General features: G+C 34.6%; 1 protein-coding gene across 1 annotated transcript; it reads left to right on the forward strand.

Moving 5' to 3' along the window:
- Positions 1-8,279: 8,279 nt before the first annotated feature.
- Positions 8,280-9,744, forward strand: LOC127712952 (uncharacterized). Its single transcript, XM_052219537.1, has 3 exons — positions 8,280-8,342; positions 8,768-8,879; positions 9,599-9,744. The coding sequence occupies exons 1-3, from the start codon at positions 8,280-8,282 to the stop codon at positions 9,742-9,744; spliced, it is 321 nt and encodes a 106-aa protein (XP_052075497.1).
- The last annotated feature ends 4,237 nt before the right edge of the window (positions 9,745-13,981 follow it).

Below are 13,981 nucleotides of genomic sequence, written 5' to 3' on the forward strand. Positions count from 1 at the left end.
TTTATCTTAACAGGAATTTGTTTTATCTTTTGAGGTCCTGTTACTTCCTGTACAGCAGATGGTACAGGATGTTTATTGATGAAATCTTGCACACGTTGGAGCAGGTCTTCTGTTTCGTCAGGGAGATCGCTAAATGCTTGGCTGCCATCGTATTCAAGGATACGAGCCTCGGCTTCTGCGGCTGCATATTCTCTCTGTGCTTCGAGAAGGTTCGAATTGGCCTTTAGTTCAGCCTTTTTCCGGCGTACACGTGCAGCCTCTTGTTCTAGTTGAGATTTTCTGCGAATGGCTTCATGTTCTAGTTGAGCTTTTCTTTGTGCTGTCTCTTGTTCCATTTGAACTTTTTTGCGTAAGGCTTCTTGTTCTGCTTGAATGGCTTGTTGCTCTATTTCGGCTTGAATTTCAGTTTGTCTGAACAGAGCCTGTTCCTCTAATAATGCCTCCTGTTTAATGATCAAGGCATGTTTTTCGGCAAAGGCTATTTTTGACTTAGCAGCCTCTGCTTTGGCACGCTTCCTCCGTGCCAGGCTTGACATATCGGAGACGTTGGAGCTTCTGCTGTGTGAGGTGTTCTTACTCTTGGAAGTCCTCATTTTAGTGGATTTAGCCTTTGTCAGGGCGAGGCGGTGCTCGTGTAAAGTTGCCATGACCAGGTCCACTTTGGACAGACGAATATCTGTTGAAAGGTTACATGTATCAATGTCTTTAAGACTATCCAATGTTTTGTTATTCTTCAGAAATATCAGGTACTCGTCTATGAGCCTGCGATAATTAGTACAGGCTTGTACGATTTTGTCCTGTGCTGTTAGCAATTGCTGCAGCTCGCTAGGGGGCGTGGCCACTTCCAATAACTGGAATTCAATACTTGACCAGAGGGCCTCTAGTTCATGATATAACTTGTCACGTTTTTCGATGTATGCTCCTTTACCTTTATCCGTGAGTTCACGTACTCGCCTAGTCTCAGGATTATCATCTAAATGTGTGGTATTAGATGGATTTTCTAATAGTTCCCCAGAAACATCTCCCTCTGGGGGTTGAACCTCGTCTTGCTGTTCCACGTGACTGGGATCCATGATGGCTCAACGTTGTTGGGTTGCTGCTTGTACACACAAGTTATGTTGCGTACTGTCGATGTAACAGGTGCGAGCGATGCTACATTGTCGTTCCTTGTCTGGATATGTATAGACAGGTTGTCGTCAATTTACTGTACGTCAAGGGATGACGCGTTCTTGCAGGGCTCAACAGGCAGGTTGTAGCTGTAGAACTGACGTGGAGTGGCGTTATCTGTGAAACACAACAGGCAAGTTGTAGACTTTTTACTGTAATGGCCTGACCATTAAGTATAACCGACGATTGGGCTCAAGTAGAAAAGACTATCAGGTGCTGATACTTTAATTATGAACCAATCTGACATATGGTAAAAAGCTGAAATACAAAATAAAATACAAATTTACAATGTGTTCAATTAATGTTATTATAACGAAATGTCAAAAGTAATTGATAGCACAGTCCGTTGAATGTGAGAAAATGTTGTACTTACAAGAACGGTTAAATTTCAGGTATTTCACGGAAAAAAGGTTCAAATATGTAGAGAGCAATTTGAAGGGTTCAAATACAATGTTGTAGAATTAACTCACTCTGTGGTTAGCCACGAATTGTTTCCAAGATGTTGTTTGTCCTTAGAATGTTCTCCAGTACTGGTATAACCTTGCAATTTTCAGTTTTAGATACGTGTGAGAGAGGGAAAGGTAGCGACGATACAATGTTTTAACGTTCTTATAAGGTTAAAGATGAATAATCCTCCTAGACTGGAACACATAAATAGATTAAGAATATAATCAAACGAACTAAATAAATTACGGAACGGTGTAACAGAATAGTCAAATTCAAGAGAATATTTTTTTTCAACCTATTTTAGTATGCAACCGGATGTGACTTACTATCATGACTATGATTTGGTGGTATTACACCTTAATATTGTTTAAGAGTTGTGTATCAATTTTTTTAATATAATGTTTGTCCCCAGACTAATTTTCCTAGAACATCATGTCCATGTCATTAACATGCCTAGTTTATAACGTCCAGCCATGTCATTTTATTTTAATAGGAAAAATTAATGAAACTTTCCAATCTTAACTAAGAAAATGTTTTTTTTTATTTTCAATAATTTTTAAAATATAATAAAAATTACTAGAAAAACAAGTCTTAGGACAATTTTTCCTAGGAAAATAAGTGCCAGACATATTTTACTACATGTAGCTGTGGACTTATTTTCCTATGAAAATTTGTCCTGGGACTTAAATCCCTAGTAAAATAATGGTCATGGACTTAATTAACTAGGAAAAAAAGTCTGGCAGACAAATTTTACTACCGGACCAAATTTACTGTTACAACTACAGTTACAAGATCTTACAACTTGTAATGTCTTTTCAGTGATGTTAGAAATCGAAACGGTATTTGGAAGGCCATATAATTTACCTCAATTTAGGATAGTCTCTTGAATTTTGAAGAGTCGAAATAGGATGAACGGATCATATAAACCCGAAGGCAAATATAATACAAGCCCAAACGAAAAAATATAAACAAGTCTAAAATGAAAACAACGTTCAAACCTATGATTGCGTTGGATAAAAACCACAATTTTTATACGTGTGCATGCAAAACAAATTTCTTGGTAGAGTGGTCTAAATACAGCACAAACAACATTTTCCAAAGGACCAAAAAAGTTAAAAAGTATATTTAAACAAAACTCATTTGACTTGCAGGTCGAACAACGGATGTTCTTAATCCCTGCTGACTGCCATTGGCGATTGCCAAATAAACGGATCACCAGATGTAACAAAATGGATCTTAACTATTAATTTAATACCAAACAGAAAACATTAAACTTGCGGAAAAGATGGTATACCGCAAACAAAAGGTGCAAAAATTAGTACACCATGTCCGGATTTTGACAATTAATGTCTCTTCAGTGATGTTAGAAATCAAAACGGTATTTGGAAGGCCATATAATTTACCTCAATTTAGGATAGACTCTTGAATTTTGAAGAGTCGAAATAGGATGAACGGATCACAGACCAACCCAAACATCGTCGGACCGCAGGTCATGACCTGTAAAAAACTTGAAGGTCCGCCACCATCCTGTGAACTACAGGACCTCCTGCATGCAGTATTAAAATTGGGAAAAATGTGCTGCTATATCAAACACAAAATATTGTTTTCCTCCCGAGATCAATGAAAAACAATTGTCCTTATATTAATTAGGATCGCGGAAATACCCTAGTCATATTTATAGAGATATACGGGCAACACAAATAGTAATCCAATCAGAATGCAATAATATAAAAAAGCAGCCAATGAAATCACGCTGCCATTGCCACGCGGCGAGATTTTCTTGTCAACTATTTTATGCATTCCCTGAAAATCGGCATTTCTAATGTGACTTCTTTTTTTTTTTTAAAAACATATTATAAGACAATTTTAAGGCTCACTGGCTTGTCCCCTACTGCTAAAACCCTTTCAATTTTAATATTTTGAAGAATTTGTATCTCGATTGTCATGTCCGCTGCGTCAGTTTCTGGCATTTCTTTTTTCCCCGGTTCATTACGCATGCGCCAGAAACACATGTTGTAAACAATAACATGAGTTTCCTCCGTTTTTATGATGGGGCCACAGGGGTTTGTTACAATTTGCCAGGTTTACTATCCATACGAACCCCGAAAAAACCAGAGTTCGCGAAAACCTTTTTTGACCCGTCGGTCATGGGACTGACAAAGCAAGATTATTTGTCAGTCCTACAAAATTTTTGCCAGTCCTACAAAATCTGTCAATTTTATCCTGAAATAAAATCGATAACATATTTTATCGAAAAATAACTGTATTTAGTTTTATTCTTCACAGCCACAGGCAAATTAACAATGAAGGACCAGTTCTGGTCTTCTGATTGTTCTAATTCAAAGTCATCTTCACTATCCATTTCATCATCTGAATCACTTTCTCGGTTGTGAGTCAGTGACAGTAATTGTTGGTTTCATCGGAGGGTTCCACCGCCGATTGTTTGCCAGGGATGGCTCCATGAAAAAAATTAATAGGCCACGTGTAGATCGCCGCTTTGGTTTGTTTATAATAAAATTTGGAAACCAGTACCGGAAATTAGCCGCGGGTACATCTGATGACCGATGTATAACACGTACTGGAAATAGTCGCGGGAACATCTAATTACCGATGTAAAAAAGTGCCGACATAGGCACTGCAACGGCCGTTTTTACATCGGTCATCGGGACCGCCACTTGCCTTCAAAATACTGGTCTGAGCCTCATTTTGGCGGTCAGGACCGACAGGACTGACGGTTTTCGCCAACTCTGAAAAACCACATGGTTTTTTCGGGGTTCGTATGGATAGTGGTTTTTTTTCGGGATTCGTATGGATAGTAAACCCGGCAAATTGTAACAAACCCCTGTGAAGGGGCCGTGCCTGGTCAAAAAACGGAAGGCCGATGATGAAAGTACAGGATGAATCCATGAACTCAAATAAAATACTAGATTATGCCAAAGAGGAATAACTTAAGATAAAGTCTTAAAAATGAAGTTTTATTCAATGTGATTAAACATGCAAAAGAAAAGTGTAGTACATGAAAGTAGTTTTGGTTACTTCATTTATCATAGACAAAGCACTCAGAATGCAGAATTTTGCATCTAATTTTTCAAAAAATTTATGGGGGGGGGGGGATGCCCCTATACCCCCTAGCAAGTTCGCAGCGCTTTGCGCTGCTCACCAGTGATAATAAGTAGGTCCTGCAACAGCAATGAAGGTCCAGTAAAAAATATTTGTTACTGGACCTCCTGACCTGTTAAAACAATTTAATTTTGGCTGGGTCTGGGATCATATAAACCTGAAGGCAAATATAATACAAGCCCAAAGGAAAAAATATAAACAAGTCAAAATTGAAAACAACGTTCAAACCTTTGATTGCGTTGGATAAAAACTGCAATTTTTATACGTGTGCATGCAAAACAAATTTCTTGTTAGAGGGGTCTAAATACAGCACAAACAACATTTTCCAAAGGACCAAAAAAGTTAAAAAGTATATTTAAACAAAACACAGACTAGCAGGTCGAACAACGGATGTTCTTAAACCCTGCTGACTGCCATTGGCAATTGCCAAATAAACGGATCACCAGATGTAACAAAATGGATCTTAACTATTAATTTAATACAAAACAGAATATTAAACAATAAACGTGCGGAAAAGATGGTATACCGCAAACAAAAGGTGCAAAAATTAGTACACCATATCCGGATTTCGACAATTAATGTCTCTTCAGTGATGTTAGAAATCGAAACGGTATTTGGGAGGCCATATAATTTACCTCAATTTAGGATAGACTCTTGAATTTTGAAGAGTCGAAATAGGATGAACGGATCATATAAACCCGAAGGCAAATATAATACAAGCCCAAACGAAAAAATATAAACAAGTCTAGAATGAAAACAACGTTCAAACCTATGATTGCGTTGGATAAAAACCGCAATTTTTATACGTGTGCATGCAAAACAAATTTCTTGGTAGAGTGGTCTAAATACAGCACAAACAACATTTTCCAAAGGACCAAAAAAGTGAAAAAGTATATTTAAACAAAACGCATTTGACTAGCAGGTTGAACAACGGATGTTCTTAAACCCTGCTGACTGCCATTGCCAAATAAATGCATATATATACCAAACTAAGTCCTGTATGCATGTGGAGCACATGACAAATAAGTGAATTGGTAGAGCCATGATATTTTCTTTTATATTTTCCATCTGATCCCGTTTGTTAATTAAACTTTGTCTTAACAGTTTTAAAATGATCATGATGATTTGTTGTATTAAATTTGTTGTTTAAGAATCAGTTATTACTATATATCTTTCAGTGCACGTTTTTTTACATTCTGTCATCACGGTTTTCTCTTCAGAGTCTTGTGCTGTGCAGTGGCTGAAGTTCTAACAAGAGGTATCGTAGTTCAGGTTACTGCATACTGGAAAATATAGGCGAATTAGTGTATGGGAAAACAATAATTCAATAGCAGTACTATATTTATGAAGATTTTGATAATTTAAGATGATACATGTATATATAAAACATATTTAACTTTTTTTTTGAATTTGAAGTTTCATATGACTTTAAACTCTCAAATGGAGAACATGGGACACTTGTAGGTTGAACAACAAATTGTACAAATTTAACAATCAATAGATCAATCCGTTCAATAAAATAAATAAATCATTTTATTGCTCAATGTGTTCCTGGAGTATGTGGAAGAATTAAAATTATGTATTTATTGTAACAAAAGCTGTAACATGTCATGCATGTTATGCGTCTTTTTATGTTGTAATGTTACACTACTGTCTCAGATTGGGGTGAAGGTTTGCACCTGTTAAAATGATTAAACCCATTGCATTTTTATGCATCTGTCCTTCATCGTAATCAGGAGTATGTTGTTCAGTGGTTGTTGTTTGTTGGTGTGGTTCATAGGTGTTTCACATTTCTCGTTTTTATATGCCTGTTTACGGGACGTATTATGGTATATCGTTGTCCGTCCGTCCTCAACATGTCGGACAATAACTCAAAAACACTTCAACCAATTTGCATAAAACTTTGGTGAATTGTTTATATCTATTGACGTGAGCTCCCTTTCGATTTTTATAAATTTTAGATTTTATGTTTCCGAGTTATGGGGTTTTTATTCATTAAAAAAGGGGATTTTCCAGTTTTCAGACAATAAGTCAAAAACACTTTCACCAATTTGCAAGAAACTTTGGTGAATTGTTTATATCTATTGACATGAGCTCCCTTTCAAAATTTATAAATTTTTGATTTTATGTTTCCGAGTTCATGGAGTTATGGGGTTTTATGCATTAAAAAGGTGGGATTTTCCAGTTGACAATAACTCAAAAATGCTTTGAGCAGTTTTCTCGAAATTTTGGTGAATTGTTTATATATATTGTTGTAAGCTCCCTTTCGATTTTTATAAATTTTAGATTTTATGTTTCCGAGTTATGGGGTTTTTATTCATTAAAAAAGGGGATTTTCCAGTTTTCAGACAATAAGTCAAAAACACTTTCACCAATTTGCAAGAAACTTTGGTGAATTGTTTATATCTATTGACATGAGCTCCCTTTCAAAATTTATAAATTTTTGATTTTATGTTTCCGAGTTCATGGAGTTATGGGGTTTTATGCATTAAAAAGGTGGGATTTTCCAGTTGACAATAACTCAAAAATGCTTTGAGCAGTTTTCCTGAAATTTTGATGAATTGTTTATATATATTGTTGTAAGCTCCCTTTCGATTTTTATAAATTTTAGATTTTACGTCTCCAAGTTATGGGATTTTATTCATAAAAAAGGTGTGATTTTCCAGTTTTCGGACAATATCTTTTTAAAGTGCTTTGAGGAGTTTTCATGAAACTTTGGTGACTGGTTTATATCTATTAAAATAACCTCTCTTTAGTTTTTTTTTATAAATTTCTGATATGACATTGAGAAGTTATTGAACTTTATTCTTTGAAGAAGCGACGGGCGTATCATGCGTTCATGGCATAGCTGTTTATTTATATAGATTAGATTGTTGGTTTTCCTGTTTGAATTGTTTTACACTAGTCATTTTGAGGCCCTTTATAGCTTACTGTTCGATGTGAGCCAAGGCTCCGTGTTGAAGGCCGTACTTTGACCTATAATTGTAAACTTTTTATACATTGTTACTTGGATGGAGAGTTGTCTCATTAGCACTCATACCACATCTTCTTATTTATGTATATCATATGTAATGACTATACTTGCAATGATGAAAAAGAAATTTAATTGCATAAAAACATAAAAGTTTAGAAATTACTAGAATTTTCTTTACACTTTGTATCATGGAAAAATGATTTATAAGTGATGTTCAGATTATTATTGAAAATCATTGAATATTCAACATTTTTCAATTAATCCATTATATTTTTCAACAATAGATAATCAATAAGATTAAAAAAATCTAATAAATATTATTTTTCATGGAAAGGAACATTGAAAATTTTTTGGTTTTACAGTACTCCTTAGTTTTGGATCTGTATGTTTGCGGATATCTACTAATATAGGACTTACACTGTCTGGTGAATTGGGTGATGAAATTACTTTTCTGACCGTTTCGTCCTCAGCAATTTTCAATTTTTACCAACATGACGAAGTTGATGAAACATGAATTTTCTTTCAAAAGTAATGAAATATAAAGACATAAACAATTTATTTCTTTAGAAACATGGTGAAAGCATTGACTTTACAGATTGATCGTAAGTTATTTCAAAGAAACAACTTTTTAGAAGTATTTTCTTTTACTTCAGGTACTTGTTACATGAAAGCGTACTTCATAACATTCCTATTTTTAGCCAAAAAAATTGTTACTTCATTTGAATGTAATGAAAATTGCCTATAGTTCATGTTTCATCTCTCTATTACATTAAAAGAGATGCAAAGGATATAAAAGGGACTTAAAAAAGAAAGTTATATTCCTTTCCAAATGGCTTATCAAACATTGTATATTCGTTCATATTTCTTTGTCCGCCATTAAAATATTTACATAAATACGAACTATGGATCCCTCGCGAACCAACTATGAACAAAATTTGTATTCTTACTGTATTTATATCAACAGGGGGACGTCATCAGTAATTGCACATGCTGATTTATCTGTATTAGGGCTGATTTAATCTAATAATTAAAGAATAATTTGTAAACATTTTTTTTCAGGAGTTGCTGATAATGAGTTCGCTTGATGACTGGTCTCCTCCAGTTTCTCCATCGATAATTGCCGCTATGGAGGTTGATGTCATACCAGAAACCTGCTCATCTCAGACTGAAGGTACATTTTTTGACAATCTCATTGTTAAAGGTTTGTGAAGAGATACATGAACCTGTGTAACCAGAGAGCATGATTCTTCTTACAAAATCACTTTGTCTCCTACGGGACTCGGAAACACGGGACCTCTATGTTACAAGGCAGCGCTAAATTAACCGACTGAGCTAAAAAAGTACTATCTTAGTTCAACCGCTTACTGCTGACTAAGTATTTACTACATGTATTAAGGGAAGCAATCCTGTAACACTTCCCCCACCACAAGAGTCATAATACTATCATGATGACATTTTTAACACTTAAACTGTAATAAGTCCCCTAAAATATGTGTTTAGCTTTTCATTCATAACAATTATAGGGTTGGTAGGCCTGGATTTTCTTTTGTTTACACACCCGGCCCGGTACACTTAAATTGATTTCACTGAGTTTTGTTCAGCAATTATACACATCACTTTAACTGGAAGTGTATAACTTGTGCCTTGTCAATGAACAAAATCAGGATGATTAACACATGAGTTTAATGCATTTAATTTGGATGAAACACGTCAGGGGTTACAAATACATGAAATACTGATTTGTTGGTAAAAAGTTTCTAAAGAAATCCTCTTGAAAACATTAGCATCAGAGCTCAAAATAAGGATTGGTTGTTCTGTGAAAAAGGAAAGAAATGTTTAAGACCTATAATAATAAAAAAATGTAGTACATGTATATGTCTTTTCTTACAGATTACTATGCACCTGGGAACCGATCAAACACTGCATCCCCATCAAAGTTAAGTGATATTGGAGATGTATTTGGCCAGGAACAGAATCTAGATGACTTTCCTATCACATCTACACAATTTGATAATTTGAATGATGGTCAGGTATGATCATATAACAATAAAAGTAAAAAGAATTTTGATTTCAAACTGGTCATTTTAAAGTATAGGAAGTTTACAAATGTACTAAACTTTGAAGTATATTCTAAAAAATTCAAAATGTCTTTATTCATTGACTAATCTTGGTAAATCCCATGAAACAATCTTCACCATGTTGATTAGGCCTAAAACAATACCTGTCTTTCCACTAACCCTAACTATCCTAACTTTCAGTGCCTTCTGGAAAGATTTTTTTGTCATTTTTGAAAAAAAAGCAATATTGAAGTCAGACTGTTTAACATGTTTAAACCAGTCAAAAACTTTTGGAAAAATTAAATTATTTACCTACCTTACAACCCTAATTTTTTTTTCACATGTTAGCGGAAAGACCTTAATAGAACAATTCGCATTTAACTTTCATAGTCCTCACTTGGTACAGGAAGTGGTTGGTTGAAAATCTAAAATCAACATTTTTATTTCCCAGAATCCTCTTACACTTTTAAAGATAGTAATTTGAATTTTTGTATACATTAGCATTACACTAAATTGCAGTATTCTGTTATTTGCATAACTTTCTGCTTCACAAAAGTATTTCCTTTTCATCTAACGTGGTGTATCAGATTACAATTTTTGTTATGGTTTTTAATAAAGTAAGGTTCTATAACAGTCATCACTTCTTAATTTTAAAAATCATGAAGATTGAAAAATAATGAGAAACAAGTGTTAAATGAGTAAAATAATAGTGTATCACTAGACAAGTCTGGATTACTCACTTTTAACAAAATTAACACCCCAAAGTAGGATTAACTTTTTACCGATGAAAACTGATCAAATGAATGTTGTTTACACCAAAACCTCATATCATTTATTCAATAGATTATTTTCATATTACCGACTTTTGACTCTGGAATATATAATTCTGCGGTAAATTGAGATCAATTTAAAGAAGTAAAATCAACATGATCAAGCCAGTGTTCTCCATTTTTCACTAAGGTAAGGTGGGTGTTTTGAAAAAATCACTTGCAACCGGTTGGTTTTTTTTTGTTTTAACATTTCCAACCAGGTTTTACTTTACTGTTTTTTGGGACAAAAAAAGAAGGATTAGTATTGTATTCACATTTAATAAAATTGAACCGTTCTTTGCTATCACTGCTAGCCTTTTTTTTGACAAATTTGTTGTTAGCAACTTGGATAGCAGATATTGCTTTTGCAGGACTCCCTTCTCCTGCTTATGCATTGCTTATCGATCCAAGTTTCTGTCCTGTTCCTCGCTTTAGTGTTGTATTTTTGGCACACAGAACAGAAATATCCTCCTTCTGTGCTGATTAGCCATTTAAAGTCCTATTCATATTTATCAGCTTGGGAACAACCCCTCAAATGAGGGGTAAACTCTCACTGTAATGACTACCCCTTTTATGAGGGGTACATTTCACGAGATACAAATGAACTTATATTTATTTTATTTACAGAAACTTTCCCAAAGAACTATACATCTATTTGGTATTATATGGTCAAAACACGTCCAAGAAATTTGTAATATTCCTGGACTTATATCTGCTTTATCATTAAAAAAAATTGGACCCTCTTTTAAAAAAGTTGTTCCAAATATAACGATTTTCCCCCTTTTAAGTTAAAAAATCTAAGTTTTTCTCTTTTCTTTTCTTCAACAGTATTGACATGACCTCTTGCCAGAGAGACAGTCCCTCATTTAAGGATTGTTCCCAACCTGTTCATCTTTGCGATCGCTTGCGTGCCTTTTCCGTTGTTTGATACTTTTTTTTCAATTTCAACAATTTCAATACAACTATCCGTTTTAGTTGACTTATTTGGCATAGAATTTTCCTTATCACCATCGTCACTCACCTGCAATTCTCTTCCCCCAATTAATAAAAAGAAAACATTGAAATTTGACGATCCGCCATTTTTGTCAATGAAAACAAATGCGAGGCACGATTAGTATTTAAATTTTTACGGTGCGGAACCGAAATAAATCTGGAATTTGAAAAAAAAAGCTGACCACCTCCTAAAATGGAAAGGTGGTTGGCTTTCAAAAGAAGGTGGTCGGCACACCCGGCTTAAATGCCGAATGGAAAACACTGCAAGCTTAAAATCAATGCGTTTTGGGTGTTAAATTTTCAGATGATTTTGTCAAGTACTGGTAAAGTGAATCTAAAAATGGTTTTTATTGGTATCACGTCGTCGTCGTCGTTTTCCGAAGACATATGGTTTCTGGACAATAACTTTAGTATAAGTAAATAGAAATCTATGAAATTTAAACACAAGGTTTATAACCACAGAAAGAAGGTTGGGATTGATTTTGGAGGTAATGGTCCTAACAGTTTAGGAATTAGGGGCCAAAAAAGAGCCCAAATAAGCATTTTTCTAGTTTCCAGGCAATAACTTTTGGAACGGTGTATGAATCTCTCTGAAATTATACCACAAAGGGATGGTGAGGATTGACTTTGGGGGGTTATGGCTCAAACTGTTTAGGAAGTAGGGGCAAAAAAGGGGGAAAAACAAGGTTTCCTGGTAAATGGACAATTTAAAAGCAGTGTAAGGGAGGTAATCCAAACACATTTAAAGTACAATGTTGTGTATGTTTGGATTACCTCCCTTACACTGCTTTTGAATTATGTATAAAGAAATTTTGTATTGTCTTGAGGTGATTAGCTGTCAATTTATTCTTAGAAGTTACTATTAAAGGAATATTAATTTTAGCAATGATTATGTATGTCATTTTATTTTAAGACTTTTATGATGTATTTAAATTGGTAATTATGGTTGCAAACTTCATTGGAAATTTGAATTGAGATTATGACCATATCTTGAGGGAAAGAATTTTTTTCTTAGAAAAGGGTGCGGGGGGGGGGGGGGGGGGGGGGGGGGGAAAGAAATTGTGGGGGGCAATTTTTTTTTCATTTCAGATTTCAGAAATTAAAAAGAAAATTTTTTCAAATATTATTTTTTTTTGCAAAAAGAAAGGGGGTCAATACGCAACAGCATAGTGTATTTCACAAAAGCAAAAAAAAGGGGGGGTAAATTTTTTTTTTTGGGGAGGGGTTCAATTCACAACAGCATAGTGTATTGCACAAAAGCAAAATATTGAATATAAATTCAAATCATATAACCAATTCTAAGTTCTTTGACTACAGTTTTTCGGTGTCAGAAACCTATTGTGTGTCAAATATTTAACTACAATCCAAATTCAGACCTGTATCAAGCGCGAATATTGTGTCCATTTTTGCCCCAACTGTTCAGGGTTGGACCTCTGCGGTCGTATCCAGCTGCGCTCAGCGAAGCATTTTATTCAGGTTTGAACTTGAACAAGATCACCTTCAAACTTTACACTTATGACCAGCATTTCAGCATTTAGAATGACATAAGCCCTTCCTACTTTGGTAGTTGCCCTCATTTCATGTACAGTAGTGTATTAAGACAGTTCTTAAATGGAAAAAGGGAAATCAAGTGTATTAATAACAAGATTTACTGCCGAAAAAACATAGCACAAGGACAATGATGTCCAACCTTAGGGGAAATAACTTTAACAGAAATTATAAAATCCAAAACCAAAGTCTGTAATATGAAAATGGACTAATGAACTATGTAAATAGACCACCTTTCTAACCTTTTTTTGGGATACGAGTGCCGTCAGGCAATCTGTAGACTTTTACCATTGATTGCCTTCCAAGACTCTCACGTCAACCGTTTTGTGTTTACATTAATAGGAACAACTCAGATTCTTAAGATTGTCCTGTTATAAAAAGTAAAAACAAACAAAGAGATTGAATTTAAACAACATTCTGTTAAATTTCTTCTCATAATCCCTATGTTTTGGTATCTCCCTTTTTCATCAGAATTCAGCAGTATTTATATATTTAGAATCACGTCAGAGTGGGAATTCCGTAATCCGAATAATCCAGTCGTCATATACGATCACTTCGATCACTCCATTAACGCCTGCAAACCGGAAATTAAAAACAAGCTGCATCATTTGATCACTATATCCTGACATATGGCGCGAAAAAAGGAGTTTAAAATTGTTTGTAAACATGTGCAATGGAGCACGAAATGTGTTTTCAATGTACACATGTGTTTGAACAGAAGAATTAGCGAAGGAATGCAGATGAAATATTCAGAAGATTCACGGTGAAATCAATATAAGTAGTAGAAATTTTGAAGTCAATTTACAGTGGTGTTGAACAGCATAATGGTTTTGAACAAGAATGTTTTGTTTGCAGTAAGTGCCATA

This window comes from Mytilus californianus, unplaced genomic scaffold (genome assembly GCF_021869535.1).
Source record: "Mytilus californianus isolate M0D057914Y unplaced genomic scaffold, xbMytCali1.0.p SCAF_8, whole genome shotgun sequence".
NCBI lineage: Eukaryota > Metazoa > Mollusca > Bivalvia > Mytilida > Mytilidae > Mytilus > Mytilus californianus.

What these genes read in the sequence shown, in the direction of transcription:
- LOC127712952 (XM_052219537.1), top strand. Translation starts at nt 8,280, where the DNA reads ATGGTGAAAGCATTGACTTTACAGATTGATCGTAAGTTATTTCAAAGA. An exon ending in AAAGAAACAACTTTTTAGAA is followed by an intron (nt 8,343 to 8,767) that starts GTATTTTCTTTT and finishes ATTTTTTTTCAG; the next exon opens with GAGTTGCTGATAATGAGTTC. An exon ending in CTGCTCATCTCAGACTGAAG is followed by an intron (nt 8,880 to 9,598) that starts GTACATTTTTTG and finishes CTTTTCTTACAG; the next exon opens with ATTACTATGCACCTGGGAAC.